At 41.1% G+C, this 22,208-nt stretch overlaps 1 protein-coding gene across 4 annotated transcripts; it reads right to left on the bottom strand.

Moving 5' to 3' along the window:
- Positions 1-6,871: 6,871 nt before the first annotated feature.
- Positions 6,872-22,125, bottom strand: Scp1 (Sarcoplasmic calcium-binding protein 1). Of its 4 annotated transcripts, none has more exons than XM_053778563.2 (6): positions 21,980-22,125; positions 19,829-19,884; positions 13,639-13,805; positions 11,155-11,284; positions 7,615-7,718; positions 6,872-7,368 (listed from the first exon to the last, which is right to left on the bottom strand). In XM_053778563.2, exons 2-6 carry the CDS (start codon positions 19,878-19,880, stop codon positions 7,240-7,242), a joined length of 582 nt encoding a protein of 193 aa, XP_053634538.2. In that variant the 5' UTR covers positions 19,881-19,884; positions 21,980-22,125; the 3' UTR covers positions 6,872-7,239. The 4 variants fall into 4 exon arrangements, with proteins under 4 accessions (XP_053634538.2, XP_053634535.1, XP_053634536.1 ...); XM_053778560.2 differs by lacking the exon at positions 11,155-11,284 and adding an exon at positions 11,448-11,577 and having other exon boundaries at positions 21,980-22,123; XM_053778561.2 differs by lacking the exon at positions 11,155-11,284 and adding an exon at positions 10,444-10,573 and having other exon boundaries at positions 21,980-22,122.
- Positions 22,126-22,208: the final 83 nt, after the last annotated feature.

Genomic DNA, 22,208 nt, shown 5'->3' with positions numbered 1-22,208 from the left:
ATAGCCCAGTAGGCCCACTCCACTGCTATTGTTCGAAGTGCTTATCCTTCTCAGGGAAGGTTCCTTGATATTGTTAAAGAGTTGTTGATCCAAGGATATGGAGCTACCCTTTTCTTCTTGGCATCACACTTTGCCTTCCATTCCTCAGGCGTTGTATGACCCCTACACTTGTCTATGATTATGGTAATTATTCTTTTAACTTCTCAGCAGAACGAGGAGCAAATAATAATAATGATAATAATAATAATAATAATAATAATAATAATAATAATAATAATAATAATAATAATAATAATAATAATTATTATTATTATTATTATTATTATTATTATTATTATTATTATTATTATACAGCGTGAGGTAACGCAGGACGTAGATGCCAGACTGAGAAGGAGGGGTCTCGAGAGAGGATAATTGGATGATGCGAACTCTAGAGGTCAGAGGTCACCAGGTGTACCTTGGCTGATGCCTCACTCAGACAGCTGGCACTCTGCCGTCAGTATTACACTGTCTGGCCTTGACAGAGATGATGAATTGCAGGGTTCATGGGTGATAGGACTGATGGTTGATAGGGTTAATATGGGCGGTGGATGACAAGGGTGATGGATGACGAGGGGCAACTGATATGGATGGTGGTTGACAAGGGTGATGTATGTGATGTACGGTGACTGACAAATTTATATAGATGGTAGTTGACACAAAATACAACTGTGTGAAAATAGACAAATGATTGATAAGGTTTATAGATGACAAGGGTCAACCATCATCCTTATCAACCACTACCCATGTCAACCACTATCACCATAGTCAACAAGATTGATTAGTTGACAACGGTTTATGGCATAGTTCGAGTGATTTCATCTTTGCTGGACACCTTAGTAAATATATTTAGGTATATGGACACATAAGTACAGTTATCACACATAGTTACAAATGTGTAAATTACCTAGCATAACCCATAAAAGCCAAAGTGACTATATTCACTGGGGTCCTTCCTGTTATATCCTCTATAATTACGTCAGCTTAAAGCCTCCTCACTCCACACATTTGGGATGACACCACTTCGGCTGATTTGAAAAATAAATCTGCCTAATATTAAAATCAAGCAATAATATTCCTGGTGCTCTTTGCAAATGAATAATCTGTGCTATCCTCCCTCCGTGAGTTTGTATCACTTTCTCAAACTACCAACATACCCTCCCAGCAAACCCTGCCTTATCTCACTCACCCCGTAACGGTAACTTCAGGTCTGCTGGAACCAAATCTTTGGAGTTTTCGTAGATGGTGAATCTTTCACGGACCCATCATGCGTGGAGTATAACAGCGAAACATGGATTGAGTCTACACCAGAGATATGTCGACCAATGTCATTAAACTCCCTCACTCTGCCCAACGTCAGTGAGAAGATAGCTATTACACCAAAGAATTAGCAGCCATCAGCAAGCAATTTCACCCTGGCTGCACCCTTCTCAAAGAACATCATTTCGTCAGTAATCATTTAGCTCTGGAGTGAGTCGAGTCTGGAACATGTTATCTCATCTGGTGAACAATATAAAGCAAGTTGATCAAATGAAAATTGACCCAGAGTTGGCTCCAGCATCATTGTCTTTCTCATTTCTCTATCAGTAAGATGAGAGTATAATAAAAGAAAAATATTATATTTAAAGGAAAGAACTAAACCCGTAGGGGGTCGTCAGCGCCTGGGAAATAGGAGGCGCTCATGGTCGATGCAAGGAAGGGGAGGACAAGGCCAATCCCTTTGATCAAGAGCTACCTGGAGGTTACCTGGAGGTTATTCCGGGGATCAACGCCCCCGCGGCCCGGTCCATGACCAGGCCTCCCGATGGATCAGGGCCTGATCAACTAGGCTGTTACTGCTGGCCGCACGCAGTCCAACGTACGAGCCACAGCCCGGCTGATCCGGCACTGGCTTTAGGTATCTGTCCAGCTCTCTCTTGAAGGCAGCCAGGGGTTTATTGGCAATTCCCCTAATGCTTGATGGGAGGCTGTTGAACAGTCTTGGGCCCCGGACACTTATGGTGTTTTCCCTTAGTGTACCAATGGCGCCCCTACTTTTTATTGGGGGCATTTTGCATCGCCTGCCCAGTCTTTTACTTTCGTAGGGAGTGAGTTCTGTGTGCAGATTTGGGACCATTCCTTCCAGGATTTTCCAAGTGTAGATTATGATATATCTCTCCCTCCTGCGTTCCAACGAGTACAAGTCAAGTGCTTCCAAGCGTTCCCAGTAGTTAAGGTGCTTGACAGAACTTATACGTGCAGTAAAGGATCTCTGTACACTCTCTAGATCTGCGATTTCGCCTGCTTTGAATGGAGATGTTAATGTACAGCAGTATTCCAGCCTAGAGAGAACAAGTGATTTGAAAAGGATCATCATTGGCTCGGCATCTCTCGTTTTGAACGTTCTCATTATCCATCCTATCATTTTCTTTGCACGTGCGATCGTGGCACTGTTGTGATCCTTGAAAATGAGATCCTCAGACATTACTACTCCCAGGTCCCTTACATTATTTTTTCGCTCTATTGTATGACCAGAGTCTGTAGTATACTCTGTTCTAGTTATTATCTCCTCCAGTTTTCCATAACGGAGTAGTTGGAATTTGTCCTCATTGAACATCATATTGTTTACCGTTGCCCACTGGAAAACTTTGTTTATATCTTCTTGGAGGTTAACCGCGTCCTCAGCAGATGACAGCCTCATGCAGATCCTAGTATCATCCGCAAAGGATGATACGGTGCTGTGATATATATCTCTGTCTATGTCTGATATGAGGATGAGGAATAAGATGGGGGCGAGTACTGTGCCTTGTGGAACAGAGCTCTTCACTATGGTAGCCTCCGATTTAACTCTGTTGACCACTACTCTTTGTGTTCGATTTGTTAGGAAGTTGAAGATCCATCTCCCCACTTTCCCAGTTATTCCTTTAGCACGTATTTTATGGGCTATTACGCCATGATCGCATTTGTCAAATGCTTTTGCAAAGTCTGTGTATATTACATCTGCATTCTGATTTTCTTCCAGTGCATCCAAAGCCACATCATAGTGATCCAGTAGTTGTGAGAGGCAGGAGCGACCTGCCCTGAACCCATGTTGCCTTGGATTGTGCAGATTTTGGGAATCCAGGTGATTTGCAATCCTGCTTCTTAGCACTCTTTCAAAGATTTTTATAATGTGGGACGTCAGAGCTATTGGTCTATAGTTCTTAGCTAATGCTTTGCTGCCACCTTTATGGAGTGGGGCTATATCCGTCGTTTTAAGTGGCTGGAATTTCACCCATGTCCTTGCTCCTCCTCCATAGTGTACTTAGGGCACGCGAGAGGGGTTTCTTGCAGTTCTTAATGAAAATAGAGTTCCACGAGTCTGGGCCCAGGGCTGAGTGCATGGGCATGTTGTCAATGGCTTTTTCGAAATCTATCGGAGTTAGGGTAATGTCGGAAATCTGGCATACATTTATGGAGTTTTGAGGCTCATTCATGAAGAAATCATTTGGATCGTCGATCCTCAGACCGATTAGTGGTTCACTAAACACAGAGTCGTACTGGGATTTCAATATTTCACTCATTTCCTTGTTGTCATCTGTGTAAGTCCCATCCTGTCTGAGTAAGGGCCCGATACTAGATGTGGTATTTGCCTTGTTTTTGAATTTCTTTCAATTTCACTAATAGCTTTAAGCTCCTCCTGTCTCTCCTGGTTCCTGTAAGAGTCATTTAACTTAAGTTCGATAGTTTCCACTTCCCTGGTCAGCACCTCCTTTCGTGTATCAGATATTCTAGCACTCTTGAGGAGCTCAGTGACGCTTCGTCGTCTTCTGTAGAGGGAGCGTCTTTCTCTCCCCAGTTTACTCCTGCTCTTCTTCTTTCTTAGGGGAATATGCCTAGAACATGCTTCATCTGCCAGGAAGTTGATCCTTTCAAGGCACTGGTTTGGATCCATGTCATTTAAGATATCTTCCCAACATGTTTCGTTTAGGACATGGTTTACCTGGTCCCAGTTGATGTTCTTGTTGTTGAAGTTGTATTTTGTGAAGACACCTTCACAGGTGCATGCATTCTGCTGATCAGGACCCCTATGCATGTACGTCTGGACTTCGATTAGGTTGTGATTGGAATTAGTTGTTTTTGATATTCTTATGTCTCTTATCAGGTCCTCATTATTTGTGAAGATAAGGTCAATGTGTGTTTTCTAGTCTTGTTGGCTCCACTATCTGCTGGCTTAAGGTGTGTTTTTCGCAGAGACTTAGTAGCTCATGTGTGTGTGACCTTTCATCTGCGCTACTGAACAGTATCAAGAAATCTTCATTGAGGGGAAGAATTAATCAATAATAATAATAATAATAATAATAATAATAATAATAATAATAATAATAATAATAATACTGATATTGCTAAACCCTTTTAAATGACCTATAGTAAAATAACAGTTCTTAGTTTGTAAATAAATTATGAGCGAGAGAGAGAGAGAGAGAGAGAGAGAGAGAGAGAGAGAGAGAGAGAGAGAGAGAGAGAGAGAGAGAGAAGAGAAACTGACTTACATAGTTGATAAGCAGCGTTTAATAATGCACATATCCTCGGAGGATCCAGCAGGTAGAAGCCAGACAATTCCTTCATTGTCCTTCAACTAAAAGTAACGATTTGTGACGCACAAGGTAAGCCCCTAACAGTCTGTTTGACCCAAGTTCACAGTACTGAAGAACTTGTACGTCCCAAGTTCACAGTAATGAAGAACTTGTATGTCCCAAGTTCACAGTAATGAAGAACTTGTATGTCCCAAGTTCACAGTAATGAAGAACTTGTATATTCCAAGTTCACAGTAATGAAGAACTTGTATGTCCCAAGTTCACAGTAATGAAGAACTTGTATATTCCAAGTTCACAGCAATGAAGAACTTGTATGTCCCAAGTTCAAAGTAATGAAGAACTTGTATATTCCAAGTTCACAGTAATGAAGAACTTGTATGTCCCAAGTTCACAGTACTGAAGAACTTATATGTCCCAAGTTCACAGTAATGAAGAACTTGTATGTCCCAAGTTCAAAGTAATGAAGAACTTGTATGTCCCAAGTTCAAAGTAATGAAGAACTTGTATATTCCAAGTTCACAGTAATGAAGAACTTGTATGTCCCAAGTTCAAAGTAATGAAGAACTTGTATGTCCCAAGTTCACAGTAATGAATAACTTGTATGTCCCAAGTTCACAGTACTGAAGGGTTTCATCTTTGCCTTGCAATTCTTGAGAACTTTATAAGCTTAAAATGCTAAAGAACTTTTGTATAAGCTTAAAATACTGGATATACTTATATTATAAACTTTAAATACTGCAAGACTCTTGTATCATGAGCTGAAAACACCGGAGAACTGTTGCATTATAAGCTTACAGTATCTGACAATTTCGTAGCAGTCATACAGCAGTAGGAAATCTGACGTGTCGCAGACATGGAGGTTTCATGCGATGTGCTCACATGGTTCGCCATGCACTATGTTGGCCATGTAGAATGGGAAAAAGCACTTGAGAGTTATGGTAAGCAGAAATCCGAAGCCAAGACAACAGTGCCTACGCCTGAGTAATATGGCTAGCGCTGACCTTGGCAAAGAATTTTTATTGCAGGTCTGTACCGTAAAACTTTTACTGTGTCTCAAGGATGGCTGGTTTGGCTTATTTCAAGTCAACAGCATGTTCGTGGGTTATCATTATTATTATTATTAAAGATTCGCCGGTATTCTCCCGGCCCGGGCCTTTTCCAAGTGGTGGCCCGGCCTTGGCTCCCTCTTTAGGGAGTGTATGAGACCTAAGTCTCCCATGGGAGGAGGCACAAGTACCTCCTCATCTTTGGAACCAACTGTCCCCAGGCCTAGCCACAAGCTAGGCCTCTCTGGTCTGCCATCCCCGCCCCAAGGGGGCAAATGGGAATGACAGTCTTATGAGCTAAAGGCTCGGGCTCAGGCACCTACCCTACCCTAGAAGGGCTGGGCATGGTGTCGATGCGTGGGTTATCAAAGCTGTGTTCCTCTTAGTCCATAACTATTCACGAATACTTTAATCTCTTAAATAGTAATGTATTTTTTGATGAGCATTGAAAGCATGGGGGTTCATACAGCACCTATGTAACTGGATTTAATCATAACTTATTCTGTAAAGGTATATATTGCCCAGACAAAGACAACATATTTACTGATCAGCTATCGGCTGTTATACAAAACTATCTTCCTACAGTCATCCAGAATACCCAGAACTTACTACGTGGAGGTGAGATATGGATTACAGTAACTCTCAGGGTTTACACGCCACTCGGCGTATATAATACAACCCTGCATGTATGTAATACCAAAGTTTTGCTGCTTCCCTGTGCTACTGCACGTGAGGAAAATTTTAATTTGTAATTCCACAGATTACAAACTTGCCAGCCATGTGGAATATATTATAAAGTATTTTTTTGTGATTTGTAAGGATAATATCGCTTAAATAAATCCGAAGTGCAGAGGCTCGTCGTGTGGGAGGAGTGCGAGGTAAAATTCTGAGAATATTAATGGATAAATGTTGATGTATTATTTCGTGGTCCTTTTCATTTTGTTTAGTCCCCTCCCCCCCAAAAAAGCAAATTGTAATTTGTTGCTTATTATGTTTTTTTCTGGTAATGAACAATGAAACATCAGCTATATGTATGACGACTCGTAGTGCTCTAAATTTTTAGTTCAGCTGAGACCACATTTGTTACACATGTGAATATTGCCATGCTCAGGTTCATATCATAGGGATATATGTTGAATACATTTAAACTCCTGTTTACACCAACATAACATACGGGTATTCCTTAATTAAACTATGGTTATTTCGAAGGAATAAATCAGCACTGGCATAAAACATTTCAACGTTTATTGGACAATAATATAGAGAGATGATCGCATCAGCAGTCGACCATGCCCGATGTTAAACTGGTCGGACGTCCTTTGGGATACGACCAGGGACAGCGCGCGCGATCCCCACTCCAGGAAACCCGGCTAGAGTCGCCAGCGACTGGGTCGGCTGCCGCAGGCGGTGTTAGTGCCTGACTTGCGGCTTGGCGTCAGAGGGAGATGAGTATAAAAATGATGCGGTGAGGTACTGGTCACTGGTGGGTGTGAAGGGCGGGCACTAAGGCCGACCCGGGATGCTCATGAGCAGGATGTCACCCACAGCGCTGGGCCTCGCGCGTGGGGGGCAGCGTCTGGGTAGCCTCAAACGCACATTTACTCCACTACCTTCAGGGGTCCGAAAAGGTAGACGGCGTTGCAGGACTCATCGGGATTAGAGATGAACTGAGCGTAGAGCTCCTGGTAGCGTGCGAGGCTGATGCCGCCAGCCTTCTTGTCGTCATCCTGTGGGAGCCAGAAAACTCAACACTGAGACGCCGCTACATTGGGACGATAATTACATCATAACCTCACATTCATCGTACTCACCAATGCATAGGAATCCTCAATATATCTTAACAAAATCACTCCAAATGTGTGAAATTTTAATTTGCTTAAATAATTAATAGTTTATTAAACCAATATGTTTAAAACTTGCTTCGGTGAATTACGCATAATTTTTTTGATTTCACAAAATAAGGAATCACTTACAGTTGTGAGCTTGCTGTATGCGTCGTCGATGTCCTTGATGCTGGAGAAAGCAGCCCTAGAGATGCAGTCCAGCCTGTACTCATCAACACCAACGAGGCCATCACCTGCAGAGGGCGCGACCCATACACAGAGTTAATAAGAGGTCGCGGTGGGGGGTAGGGGTGGAGAAGGGGGGTGTTATTGTTCCGTGGCAGTGAGGCTGATTAGATTTTCTTTACTTTATTCACTGAAATAGTTACTCTCTCGACGTGATACACCTACATTCTTAATCCCCATTGCTTAAGTTTTTTATCCTCCGCTAGTTAATAGTCTAGCTCTCTTCGTTACTTCTTACCACCTGGTCCTCTAGGTTACAGCTTCTGCCTGTAATTTCTGCTATAATTATCACTATTATTATTATAATCAAAAAGAAGCGCTAAGCCACAAGGGCTATACAGCAATGCTATAATTATCAGTGACCACAGGATATTAAATACTGTTTCTAGCATTTGTATTTAGATTTTCTTTTAGATTGACTCGAGATTCCTAGTTTATCAATCACCATTAACTTGCGCCTCATTATATATACAATATTATACTAACACTGTACTGCTGTCATTTTGGATTTAGGATAGATGAAATCCTAGCACTGAAAAAGAATATCAGTATTAAGAAATATATGTAGCAGCACAGGTATAGTGTGGACGTTTGTCCCGAGGGACAAGCGCCACACTAAAACCTATGATGGCTGGTACAAAATATAAACTTGGGCCAAAAGACATCGGAGTCCCCAAGCTCTCACTTGCTTAACCAGAAAGAAATCATTGGATTCTCATTATTAGTAACATAAAAGTAAGAAATATAAGTGTATAAGACTCTTCGTTAAAGCATTTGATCTTCTTTTGATGTCCGATGCCTTTTAGTGCCAGAAACGAGCACACTAAGCACATATATTCGCGTTTCACAGTGTAAAGCCAATACAGAATAAGACCTCTCGTTGTGTCATGCAATGACAAACCTTAGATCAGGGCACTAATTAAAAAAATAACTGAATAACATTATATATATATATATATATATATATATATATATATATATATATATATATATATATATATATATATATATATATATATATATATATATATATATATTATATATATATATATGTCGTGTCGAATATGCCAAACCGTCGAGTTAGGCCTAAATGTCAAGTGTTTCTGCCGAATAAGCAGCGTGAAAATTATTTTTTTTTTTGCCATAAATCTGCGAAACTCAATCACTGATTTTAAGTAATCATTGATTTCAAGTAATAGTAAATATATTTAATCTGACCTATAATATATATACCAGAATTCAGGTAAACAAAATTACGTCAGATTAGGTGAGGTTTCTAAGTTAGGTTCAGAAATAAAAAAGTACACCATTGCCAGTTAAAACATATATCTACCAATGTAATCCAGTTCATAAGGGAGTTCGGCCTATCCGACAAGTTCTGTTTATTTGGCACAATATATATATATAATCATTATTGATTAACGCCCGGAGAGTGGTCTTATGTTAAGCATAAAGCATAAATACGCTAAATTATAAACCATGTTAGCACACGGTAGGAAGGGATTAATAAGTTTTCATGTAAATAACTGGTGGCATAGGGTTGGCTTGAGGGGGTGACATGTCTCTGTAGTTAAGGTAAGTCGGAAGTGTCGCAAAAAAAAACCAAAATAATATACAAATCGCAGCTCACAAAGGCAGGAAAAAGGAAGCAACAGCCATGTGGTAAAATGAAGAATATTAGCTAAAAAGTACCTGATATCAAACATCGAGATGAATATCGCTGTAAAAAAAATCGGTAGAAGCTTCTTGCTGATAGAGAAAAAACTATAAGACGAATCAAAAAAATATCTAGAAGGAAATTTCTAAAAAAAAGGGAGTCCAGTCAAGGTCCATAGTCTCTTGGTCGTATTTACGGCAACTTGATCAGAGAAGGCCAAGTAATTTTTTCTCATTCTGTTGATTCACACAATGTACTGGGGAGGCTTGAGCTAATTTTAATTAATATCGTGAACCCTTCTCTGACGGCCGGCTGTCTACGGGCGACGGGGGGAAATGACAAGAACAAGTGAGGAAAATTAAATTAGAGATGGAAGACAGAAATGTAAAGAATGCAGAAGATGACGATTGTTTGTGATTTTGTGTACAGATAGTGAGAAGGAGAGCAGCTGAGTGTAATGTATATGACTGAGAAAAAATATATAAACAGTTTCATATTTGCTTCGCGTATACCGATTTTGATCAGTGACGCAAGGAAGAGAAACACAGGAAGAGCATTGATGTTCCCAAAGCTCAAATTTATGTGCAAATGTATTTAAAAACTGTCACTGTTGTTTCCAGTTATCTCTGTTCAGCTAATAAAAATTTAATTCATATACATTATACACATTTTTTCAGAAATCTTATAAGCTTGACTCAGAAGTAAAGAAAACTTCAAACAACATCAAGAAATTAAAAAAAACTAAAAAAATAAAAAGAATCCTAGCGTGGAAGCAGCTCAAAGACATAAACAGTGAAAAAAAAAGTACAACAGCAATAGTGCTTCTACGCGGGAAGTTAAGTAGTAAATGTCGGTGGTACAGATCCAGGTATGTGGTGCCAATTTGTATACACTAGCAAGAAATGGCCGTTGCTAATCGTTGCCGAGATTGATTTATTATAAGCCTTGGAATGCACAAAAGGGGTATTGTAGCAAATGCAGCAAAGAGAATTACACAACTGAATACGTTTATCCTTAAGCCAAAAAAGTACATGAAAGCATTATATTTTTCTTTTTTTTTTTCATTTTGAACGTACCATTAACGTCAACAGTCTTAAACTGGTTAGCAATAAACGACTTGAAAGCAGTAGGGAAGGTGGCAAAGGCCTTGCCCACACATACGTTCTGTACAGCTTTCTTGAACTCGTCAATTGTCACCTCACCATCCTGGAACCAATAAGGGTAATCTGTGAATACCGATGAAACCTCTTACAAGTACACCTGATCTGAGGATTCCTATCTTCCTATCAGGAGTAATGTGAGGTTCTTTTTTTTTTTTTTTTTTTTTTTCTTAAGGAAGGGGTGCTTAACAAAGAGCCTTGAAGATGTGTGTCTGGTTTGAGATCTTGGATATGATCGGACTCGGACAAAAGTGATGAAGTGAAAGGAAAATAAATGATAATACTACTACAGATGAAGATAAAAACCGAGATGAAAAACTAAGTCGTCGCACATACCGTTCACATCAACCGTTTTAAACTGGTTTATAATGAACACCCTAAATGCATTGGGGAATTCATCGAAATTCTTGCCAACACAGGCGTCCTTAACTGCCTGCTTGAATTCCTCGCCGGAAACTTCCCCGTCCTGGAAGTAGGGTTTTTAGGTGAGGTTTGGGAATAAGAAGTTCTTAAATATTGTTGGTTGGTGTTGGAGGTGGTGAAGGTGCTTGTTGTGTGATCTAATGACCTTCTTGAGGTGAATGACAAAGTGTTCTGATATCCCTGTTAAGGAGGGAGGTAACGTACCGTTTACGTCAATAGTCTTAAATTGGGCGGAAATGAATGACTTGAAAGCACTTGGGAAGTTCTCGAACGTCTTGCCGCTGCAGTGCACCTTTACGGCCTGCTTGAACTCATCATCGGACACCTCTCCGTCCTGGAAACGCCAAATTGGGGGGTTCAAATTGTGGAATGGAGGCACGTTAAAAACACTTCCTAGCCAACGGAAGGCTAAAGGAATGGCGATGAGGGTGTTAACTGCAAAGGTTGGGAAGGATGCACATCTGTTGCACGCCAAAGAGCGTGTGGGTTAAACGTACCGTTCACGTCAATGCTCTTGAACTGGTTAGCAATGAAATTCTTGAAGGCGCCGGGGAAATCATTGAAAGGCTTGCCACTGCAGTTCTTCTGCACAGCCTGCTTGAACTCCTCAACGGTAACCTCACCGTCCTGGAAACGTTAGAGTAAAGCTACTGAAGAATCTGAGGAAAGAAAGCGAACCCTTCTGACCAGACTGCAGTCACCGAAAGAACCGAACTCTGGGGAACTATCACAAGCCTGCCGACAACAGTTTCAGCCTTGTAAAACTGTACATCAAGGCTTCAAACAAGTTTCAGCCTTCACCGATATTGTATGAATGGACTAATACAAGTGTATATTTGTTTTCATTCAGAGTGATTTACTATGCTCAAAACTATCGCCATACTTTAATTCTGAAAGTGGAAAAAATTCATCACTGTTAAAAGAAAATGTAATTTTTGCATGTGGGTTGTTAACAACCAACGACTAGTACTTTCCAGTTACTAATATTAAAACAAAATATCTTGAATATTGTAGAATTAGCCGCTACTCTTCGATGTAGCAGCGACAGTGTTTCATTCTCCTTGCAATTAATACCAAGGAGTCTACCTGTATTAGGCATCACCCAGGAACAGGTCGTTAAAAGGCGACAATGGAACAAGGCGCTAGAAGTCGATCTGAATATAAAGTTCCAAGAGTATGTTTCACATAAATGTAAAAGAAAAAAATAGGGAAAGCCGTTCTGATATTAAATGAACCTCAACTTCGTGATTATCATGAATGGATGAAACACGATGAACATAAAAAGGTATACAACTTCACAACAATGGATAAGATAATATGACATATATGCACTAGGACTGACACTGCAGAAGCAATATGTATTTAAAGCCAAAGTAATACCATATTGGCAGACATTTTGCGGCTAGGCTGCTGAGAACACGGTTATGGCTTGTGCTGCAAAACGTTGGTTATGACAGCGCACTAAATCTGCAACAGCAGTATCATCAGCGGCAACAACAGAGGCATCATTCTGTTGTTAGTGGCTTCGCTATTTCAGTTTGCATCATTGCTACCTACCGTTAATATCAACCGTCCTGAACAGCCTTGAAATGACAGTCTTGAAGCATGAGGGGAACTCATCGTACTTCTTGCCAACACACAGGTTCTGGACCGCCTTTTTGAACTCGTCCACAGTGACCTCTCCATCCTGTAAACAGCAGTGGTGACCCCTACACTTCCCTTCTGCTTATCCTCCGTCCCTCTCGGATACCTTTCACTATTTTTTTTGCTCCCCCCGCCCTTATGTCCCAAGACAGTTCACACTTCTTGCTTCAAGACAGTGCTGCCTCCCATCATGTTGGTGCCCTCTTGCTCCTCTGGTTATCCTTCCCTAGGGCTTATAATGTAATGTCTGAACTTCCTGCTATGGCAACTTAACCCTGCCACGATTAAAGAGGATTATATGGTATCTGCCTTAGCACTCTCACCTCAGGTTAGCCTTTCGTATGAGGCATAATAATTTTAGGTTATTTACCCGCCAGCTATCAAGGCTTCCTGGAAATGCATCACAGTAAATTATAAAAAATGGTAGACTCTAATTATCTCTATGATATTTATAAGTAACAAATAATGCATGTTTAGCCTACTGTTTTTAATTACAATAAGTCGTACATACATGAATTAGTGAAAGTAAGAGTTTTTTTTTTATTTTTAATTGACCTGATTCTGGTTGATTATCGTAAAGTGACTGAATTTAGCGTACGCACCTTTATAATACATTCTGGTTCTGCGATGCTGGCCTGTTCATTACAGTGCCCTAGACCATCCCATATAGCATGTCATTTATGACGTATACTGTATGTATTTATGATGCAATTGTAATGATCTCCCTGAAGAGATGTTACTTTTCCTTTACCCTTCTGACTAAACTTGACAACCATTCTGAATCCCTCCCTCCCCTACCTGCAATTACAAACCTTTCTTAGAATATAAACTGTATTCTGTGTAAATTTCTTGTGTCATTATGACCCTGTTTCTTTCTGCAATTCTGACTTGTGAGGATATACTCAAACCTAGAGTAAACTCTTAATTTGAGACTTTAAATATTAAAACCTTTGAAAAGAATAAATTAGACAGACCCAACAAGTATACCCTGTTACCTAACGATGAGTGAGGCTTCGTCCCTCCATGGGTTTGTCTCAACTTTACCTTGTTGAAGTCAGCAAGCTCGGCGATTTCGTTCCACAGATTGGACATGACTTTCTGGTTGTTGGCATAGGCGGCATCGTTGAACTCACCACGGCCCTCAATAAGCGTGTTCCTAAGAGCGAGACACTCAAAGTCGTTCTTGTCGAGGAAGCCGTTGTTGTCAATGTCTGGTGAGCAAAAGAATAATAAGCGGTTAGCCAAGATTGATATACCTTGAGGCGTCGTTAGTAAATAAGAAACAATAGTTCTCGTGGCTACTGCTCAATACAGTTTATATGGTAAAAATGTCAACTTGGACTTTATTGCAGATTATAACCATATGTTTCCGATTGAAATCTCAGGAATTTAAACACTTGAAATTAAAACTGTTGGATACCAGCAAGTCAAATATAAAATAAACTCCAAGAGCGATGTAAAAACACTGATTTAAGAACTGTACATTTCATTCTACATACACTTTCTGCTTATAAGTTTAGGGTGGAAATAGGCAAGTGGGTGGGTGGGGGGCGCAAAAAACTTTAAACCGTAAAAACAGCAACAATACAGTTTTCAAATACACTATTGAAACAAAAATTCTGTGAAACGATGCAGCTTTTTGCGTATGTAGCATATCAAGCTTCAGTGGAGGGATGGTCTACAAATTACAGCAAAATTAAATTAAACACAGCAAGATTGACTATCATCCGCCTTGTTTACCACATTGACGTGGTATCTACATGAATATCACTTTTCTTATCTACATAATATAGCCGCCATCGAGTCAGATTTCTTGCTCTTTCTATATGTTTTTATCTAGTTTATCTATTGAGGTAGAATTCGAATCTAGACATATCTAATATGCAAATCCCGTTTGTACTATAAATTAACTGTTTTAACTTCAGGTTATTTAGTCGTGATTGGGATACGCTGAACCATGACACTGGTGCTAGAGTAGCAGAAGATAACAAGTAAAAAAAGTCTTAAAATTGGAACTGCCAAAATATTGTACCCAAGGAAGAATGCGACACTGGTGGAGAATGTAACAATGGGGTTGGCAAACCTTACAGTATTTGCCGCACTCACTGGGGAAACATTAAACCTGTACACTAAAATAACCACCGCTGGCCGGTAGCTAGTTTAGTCGGTGTTGTGAGCCGCCAGGTTTTCTTGTGGTATATTTGTGAGTTAGTGAATGCTTACTCTAAGTGCTCCTGTCGTGAGTCACGGCTGTTTATTTAAAACTAGAAGAATCTGAGAAGGTTTAACTCTCACCTGTGCGACACAAATGGACTTTACTCTGTTAAACTGAGAAAATTTGTAGGGAACACAGAATACGCATTAACTTTATTGCAATTTTGTTAAAGACTAAGCTGCGGGCAAAGTAAGGTAGCACGCGCAATGGACTACAATGTCGAGACGCCCAGTTTAATTATTGTCTAGCGACTTTGCAAAGAGAATATTTCACTAGGAAAAATTCACCCTATTTATTTAATATACTAAAATTAATTACAGTTTAATTTTATATTTTCACATTAAATCGCTTCTAGGAGAGAAAATAAATGTAATGATTAAATTTTGCAAACGTGTTCAACCTTTCAGATGAAATAAACGTTTATATATTAGAGCAATAAAACGTTGTATACTCTGACAAAGTGTTTTAGTTAATTTTAGTTCTAGTTAGCATACGCAGAGGAAATCATTGAAAGCTACAGTAAAATATTTTAAGTTAACACAAATGAAAAGGTCCTCAAGCGATGCAAATATTTCCTGGATCCCAAACTTTGTGCCAGTCTGCAGGTCCTCTAATGGAGTGTACTTATAACTACCGTTAGAGAGGAGGAAGGCTGGGAAAAAACAAACATATGCGGTAACAGGGATAACAGAGATGAAGAATACATAGATGAAAGTAAAGCGATAAGAAAATAATGGTAACGTGAGGATGAGGGGAGAAAGGGAATGAAAAGACCGAAGGAGAAAGATAGGAAGAAAAGGATGTAAGGATAAGAAAAGGGGCGAGACAAAAGTTGGGAACAGAACGGAAGAGAGACGTAAGGAGGAAGGAAGTGGGGGGGGGGATTGTCAGTTGTGGGCAGAGTTATAACTGCGAGAGGGTCACCTTTAGTAGAGTGAACTCTGGTCAAGATGACACAGCGCCACAACCAAGTAAGCGCACCACACCCTTCCCCGGTCTTCCACTACCACACTGACACAAGGGAAAGCAGAGGTTGCGGAAGAAACATGGAAATGTTTGGAGGGTTAGACGTGTGTTGGGTAGGAGAGGGAAGGAGGAAGGAGATGGGGTGAGAGGTAGAGGCAGGCTTGAGTGAGGAGGAGAAAATTAAGGTACTGAATTTAATTTGGATTTTGCTGCCGAAGCAGCCAAATTACTATGCCCCGCATATATATCCTGTGGACAGAAATGATACAGCTCCGGAAGCGTTGAGGTTAGGAAGTGGGTGAGACAGACCCCACGGAAATACAATATTATTTTTAGGTGGTAATCTTGATTAAATTATAATCAGCTATTTTTGTATGCTTATAATGGTAACTGGTTACACGAGGGGGCGCGCTCTCACTCTCTAGGTTCGGAGGAGCTGGGCTTGGTAACGTAGCTCGATGGAGTTAGGAATCAGTGGTCGTGGCAGAGTATAGTTTTATTTATTTATGACTTAAAGTTCTCGCTGAAACCATGGTCGGGAGAGCTCGTGCAGGGCAGCATCACAGCTACTATGAATACTGACGTTTAGTGTTGCTGTCTTCGCTGCCATAAATGACCTTAGACCGTGAAAAGCAAATAACTTTTGCTATGAGACTGCTAAAAGGAAATTGTTAAGTGAAGTATAATGCATAGATAATCCATATTGTGACTGCAGTTATACCTGGAGGTTACCTGGAGGTTATTCCGGGGATCAACGCCCCCGCGGCCCGGTCCATGACCAGGCCTCCCGATGGATCAGGGCCTGATCAACTAGGCTGTTACTGCTGGCCGCACGCAGTCCAACGTACGAGCCACAGCCCGGCTGATCCGGCACTGACTTTAGGTATCTGTCCAGCTCTCTCTTGAAGGTAGCCAGGGGTTTATTGGCAATTCCCCTAATGCTTGATGGGAGGCTGTTGAACAGTTTTGGGCCCCGGACACTTATGGTGTTTTCTCTTAGTGTACCAATGGCGCCCCTACTTTTTATTGGCGGCATTTTGCATCGCCTGCCCAGTCTTTTACTTTCGTAGGGAGTGATTTCTGTGTGCAGATTTGGGACCATTCCTTCCAGGATTTTCCAAGTGTAGATTATGATATATCTCTCCCTCCTGCGTTCCAACGAGTACAAGTCAAGTGCTTCCAAGCGTTCCCAGTATATACGATAACGTTAGATCTAGAACTGTAGACAAGCAACATCAACGATATATAAGCTGTCCTTTGCTCGTGTCAAAATAAAGTTAGGCTCAGCTTCTTTTTTTAATGGCCATATAAAGAAATTTCGATCTATTAATTCTAAGGCTTATTTTTGTATATAATGTTATTTTTCTGCAAGGGATCGAAGTCTTACTAGTCATTTACCATATGTGTAATGAGGATTCTGTTTATTCAGTTTAAAATTACATAATGACAAATAACTTGCTAAATAATGCCATGAAATCTATACAATATATCAACTTATAAGTTTTGTAAATACTGATTTGGCTTTCCAAGCAGCGCAGAACTCGACAAGCAGAGTGGATTCAGGCGAATAGAGAATATCAATTATTTTTAGATTTATTGCAAACGAATGGTGGAAAACTGATAATACTAATTAGAGGTGTAGTAGCTTGTGCGTATAAGGGGTTTATTAGTCCGAGAATGAAAATAAAATAGACATCAATAAGGAGAACAGACCAAAGCTGTGAGATGAGACAGCGAATGCGTTTAGTATCTTATTAAGACTCGGTCAAAGGAAGAAGCATTGAAATTATACAGCAAAGGCACTGACTGAGAGGCTTCACGCAGAAGAACAATGTACTTGGCTGATCCTCCATTATTTTGCCAGAGATAACTTGAAGAGTTTATTCTAAAATCACTAAGTAACGTCAACGGTGCTTGAGTTTACGTATACGCTTTTTCCCTTCAGAAAGTATATCGAAAAGGCTACACGGGTTTTTTTTTAAGAAGTGATTAAATTTCTGGAGGTTTGAATATGTCATGAAGTCGTGGGGCGTCTTGCGCAGGTGCACAACCCGGGACCTTGCTGCCACCCTCAACAACCAGAGGCCCCGCGGCCACCCTCAACAACCAGAGGCCCCGCGGCCACCCTCAACAACCAGAGGCCCCGCGGCCACCCTCAACAACCAGAGGCCCCACGGCCACCCTCAACAACCAGAGGCCCCGCGGCCACACTCAACCAAGGGTCCCACGGCCACCCTCAACAACCAGGGACCCCGCGGCCACACTCAACCAAGGGTCCCACGGCCACACTCAACAACCAGGGACCCTGCGGCCACACTCAAAAACCAGGGACCCCGCGGCCACACTCAACAACTAGATGCACCACTGCCACACTCAATAACTAGATGCACCACTGCCACACTCAACAATTAGATGCACCACTGCCACACTCAACAACCAGATGCCCCGCGGCCACCCTCAACAACCAGAGGCCCCGCGGCCACCCTCAACAACCAGATGCCCCGCGGCCACCCTCAACAACCAGATGCCCCGCGGCCACACTCAACAACCAGATGCCCCGCGGCCACACTCAACAACCAGATGCCCCGCGGCCACCCTCAACAACCAGAGGCCCCGCGGCCACACTCAACAACCAGATGCCCCGCGGCCACCCTCAACAACCAGATGCCCCGCGGCCACACTCAACAACCAGAGGCCCCGCGGCCACACTCAACAACCAGAGGCCCCGCGGCCACACTCAACCAAGGGTCCCACGGCCACACTCAACAACCAGGGACCCCGCGGCCACACTCAAAAACCAGGGACCCCGCGGCCACACTCAACAACTAGATGCACCACTGCCACACTCAATAACTAGATGCACCACTGCCACACTCAACAATTAGATGCACCACTGCCACACTCAACAACTAGATGCACCACTGCCACACTCAATAACTAGATGCACCACTGCCACACTCAACAACTAGATGCACCACTGCCACACTCAGTAACTAGATGCACCACTGCCACACTCAACAACTAGATGCACCACTGCCACACTCAATAACTAGATGCACCACTGCCACACTCAATAACTAGATGCACCACTGCCACACTCAATAACTAGATGCACCACTGCCACACTCAATAACTAGATGCACCACTGCCACACTCAACAACTAGATGCACCACTGCCACACTCAACAACTAGATGCACCACTGCCGCACTCAACAACCAGGGGCCCCGCGGCCGCACTCAACAACACGAAAGTTTTCACTTTTCAGATTTTGCCCCGAGGGGAATAAGAGGAACTATCCTACCATCATATTTAATCGGTGTCTCTGATGATAATTAACTATGCTATTATTAAATGAAAATTATGTCTTTAGCAGCTGACTCGGAGAAAATAAAGTTAATGGGACGAGGTATAGTTTTTCACTTAATGTACCAGGAATATCACTTGACATTCTGGTGAAATAGTTGTCCAAGGGAAATATTTGTACAATATAAACCCCTCAAGGGAAGTTCCTTGACGTTGGTGAGAGGCTCTTGATCTAGGGGAGTGGATCTATGCTCCAGTTCCCTGAAGTGAACCTAAATACCTTCCATCCCTCCCTCCTACAGGCGCTGTATAATCCTACGGGTTTAGCGCTCCCCTTGATTATAATTCTAATAATTAAGTACAATTTAAAGTTATGGAAACAAAGCCTTGTTTTTGTCTAAGCTTCACCTGTATGTGATAATTTCCTCTATAAACTTAATAAATTAGATTAAACGGAAATATTTGAAAGAAGCAACAGAAATTATTAACGATATGCTGTAGTCGGAAAACTAATTCACACGAATGAGTAGGCTAATAGGAGGAGAAACAATAGGATAACTAAAGTTGTAAAGTAAAAAAAAAAAAATTAGCATATGAGCTAAAATAATCAACAAGAGAAAGAAGTTGCAGAAGCAATTGATAATTATGTGAGGAGTGGAGAGGAGGAAGGTAGAGGTGTGAGAGCGGGAGCAGGCCTTGGGAAGTATGTAAATAGGCCTCCTACCAAACAATTCAAGAGTTTACTTACCGTACATGTACCTCACAACATACTTGACGCGGTTGTCCCAAGAGTAAGCCATTATGCTGAAAGAGAGAAAGAGAGCCGTTGGACACCAAGGGAGAAATGTCAAAAAACTGAAATGAATTTTTTGTAATAGATTCATGACGAACTTCTAAACAAACTGCACAAATAGTAGACTAGTGACAGAAGGAAGAATGAGATAAAACAAGTGTCATTAAATCCAGAAAGTCCCAGACTTATCTTTAAGTTTAAACCTGATCAATAAAATGCGTAATAGGTCATATGGGAAAATTCAAAATATTATCAACTGTTTATACACTCAAATATGATAGTTATATGACGATATTTGGCCATTTACAGATTACTATATGCCACGAGAGATTGTTGAATGATGAGCTGAGTAAGACTTAGCCAGTAACTCTCACTCCTTGGCAGTGATCGCCACAGCTCACCACTTGCTGATCTGATAAACTCACGTGTAATGTTTTATGGTCACTTTACGGATGCAACGTTTGCAGAGTTAATGGCTATCATCTCGGCCCCTTTCATGTCTACTCTAACAACATGGACATTTCTTAATTAGTATAATTTGACTAAGATAGGTAGTTGAATGATTCTGCCAGCGAACTTAAAATTCATCTCAAAATACGAGTGTAAAAGCAGTCTGTCCAAGAGTTGCTAAATTCTACTAGAGTAATTCAACAGGTTAAGATGCCTCGAAAACCATTCCGTCTTGTATTATTATATGAACTAGAAAATATTTTGCAAATTGAGACTTAAATTACAGTATTTTTTTAATGTTGATGATTAGGAAACATTGAAGTTGTCTAGGTATTGATTTTGTATACAAAATTTTGCCCTGTTGACAATATCTTTAGGCAGGAATGCATGATATTGGGCACACACTGTGGTGCCAAGCTCAATCTGGTGTGCTATCAACAAGTGGTTCAACATTGTCAGAGACTACTGCCGTGGCTACCCAAGTATTACTTTCACTTGCTGCTTTAAAAACTTTGGAGAGAAACTGCAACAGTCACTGTTAGGCACAGTAAAAGACCTTCTAACTACAAGTGACGAAAATATTGAGAGAGAGAGAGAGAGAGAGAGAGAGAAAGTGGAGCGAGTGGGCGGCCATGAGAAGTAACAGGTGGTCGAGGTGATGACATTTGTTTACCCTAACTTCATACCACCTGTTTGACTTCAGTTTTCACCTTCGAGAGTTATTCATGAACGTAGTTCTAGATGGCATTAACAACTTTCCATTCTTATCTGATATAACCTTTGAGTCTACCATGCCTTTGTCGTTCAGCTCAGATTCTACTTTAATGTCATTTGATTTCTCGATTCTCAATATATCAAAACACGCTTGTTGTCAGGCCTTCCTCGAAGTTTCTGATAAATTTTCGGTCATACAAGAGACTTTAAATATATTGGAAGCTAATTATTTTGCCTAGTAAGCTGTTATTAATATTTAAGTCCAAGATAACAAGAGAGAGAAACAAAAAAAATTATAAAAGATGAACGGGAGAGAGAGAGAGAGAGAGAGAGAGAGAGAGAGAGAGAGAGAGAGAGAGAGAGAGAGAGAGAGAGAGAGAGAGAGAGAGAGAGAGAGAGAGAGAGAGAGATTGAGATTCTAGAATGCTGCCAGTGATGGATTACAACATATGTGAGTTGTTCCACTTTAAGTTCTCCAGCTGAATTGCTCTAAGGTAAAACTTATGATTTTAAGACGAAGTGAATCACTGTTAAATTGTAAGTGGTTATATCAGAGGAAAATGCATCGTAAGTTAAAGGAGTCAAGACAAAGATGCCACATCAGTGACATAAAAAAAAATATTAACTGTGAGTATAGTCGGAGATAACACTGAAAATTTGCTGGCACTTTAAAAAAAAATGGTACAGAAAAAATCCACTTCTGCTAAGAGAAAAATACAAGTGCAGAAAGAGAGGAAAAAAAAGATAAGTAGGTTAAGTGTCACTTCACTGTCACTGTGTTAGTGAACACTAGAGTAGTGTTCCCGCGGTTAACACTTGAGTGTTCTCACTTGTACACTGAGTTAACGGCACTGCTGTTAGTAGCCCTTGTGTTTCTTTTTCACACTGCACTGTACTCCTTCACTCGCCACCGAGTCTGTTCATTGACTCAGGCTAACTCACCTATTAGATTTTGTCGTCTAAACCTTTAAGGACCGCTTGTTTCTCGAAAGCCGAAGCCGCACGATGCCGCTCTGATCTGGGTCCCTGGCTTATATACTCCATGAGGCCGGCCGCTCCTGCGCGCTGATTGGTCAGTCCTAGACCCGGCCATCTTTATCCCAAAGTCGAGGGCAGGGCCAGGTTGTTGTCTTGTTTTAGTCGCACCAAATATACACACCACCTGCATATT

The sequence above is a fragment of the Cherax quadricarinatus genome, chromosome 25 (genome assembly GCF_038502225.1).
Source record: "Cherax quadricarinatus isolate ZL_2023a chromosome 25, ASM3850222v1, whole genome shotgun sequence".
Taxonomy (NCBI): domain Eukaryota; kingdom Metazoa; phylum Arthropoda; class Malacostraca; order Decapoda; family Parastacidae; genus Cherax; species Cherax quadricarinatus.
Note: the sequence above shows the minus strand (reverse complement) of the source record. Positions and strands in the feature narration are given on the sequence as shown.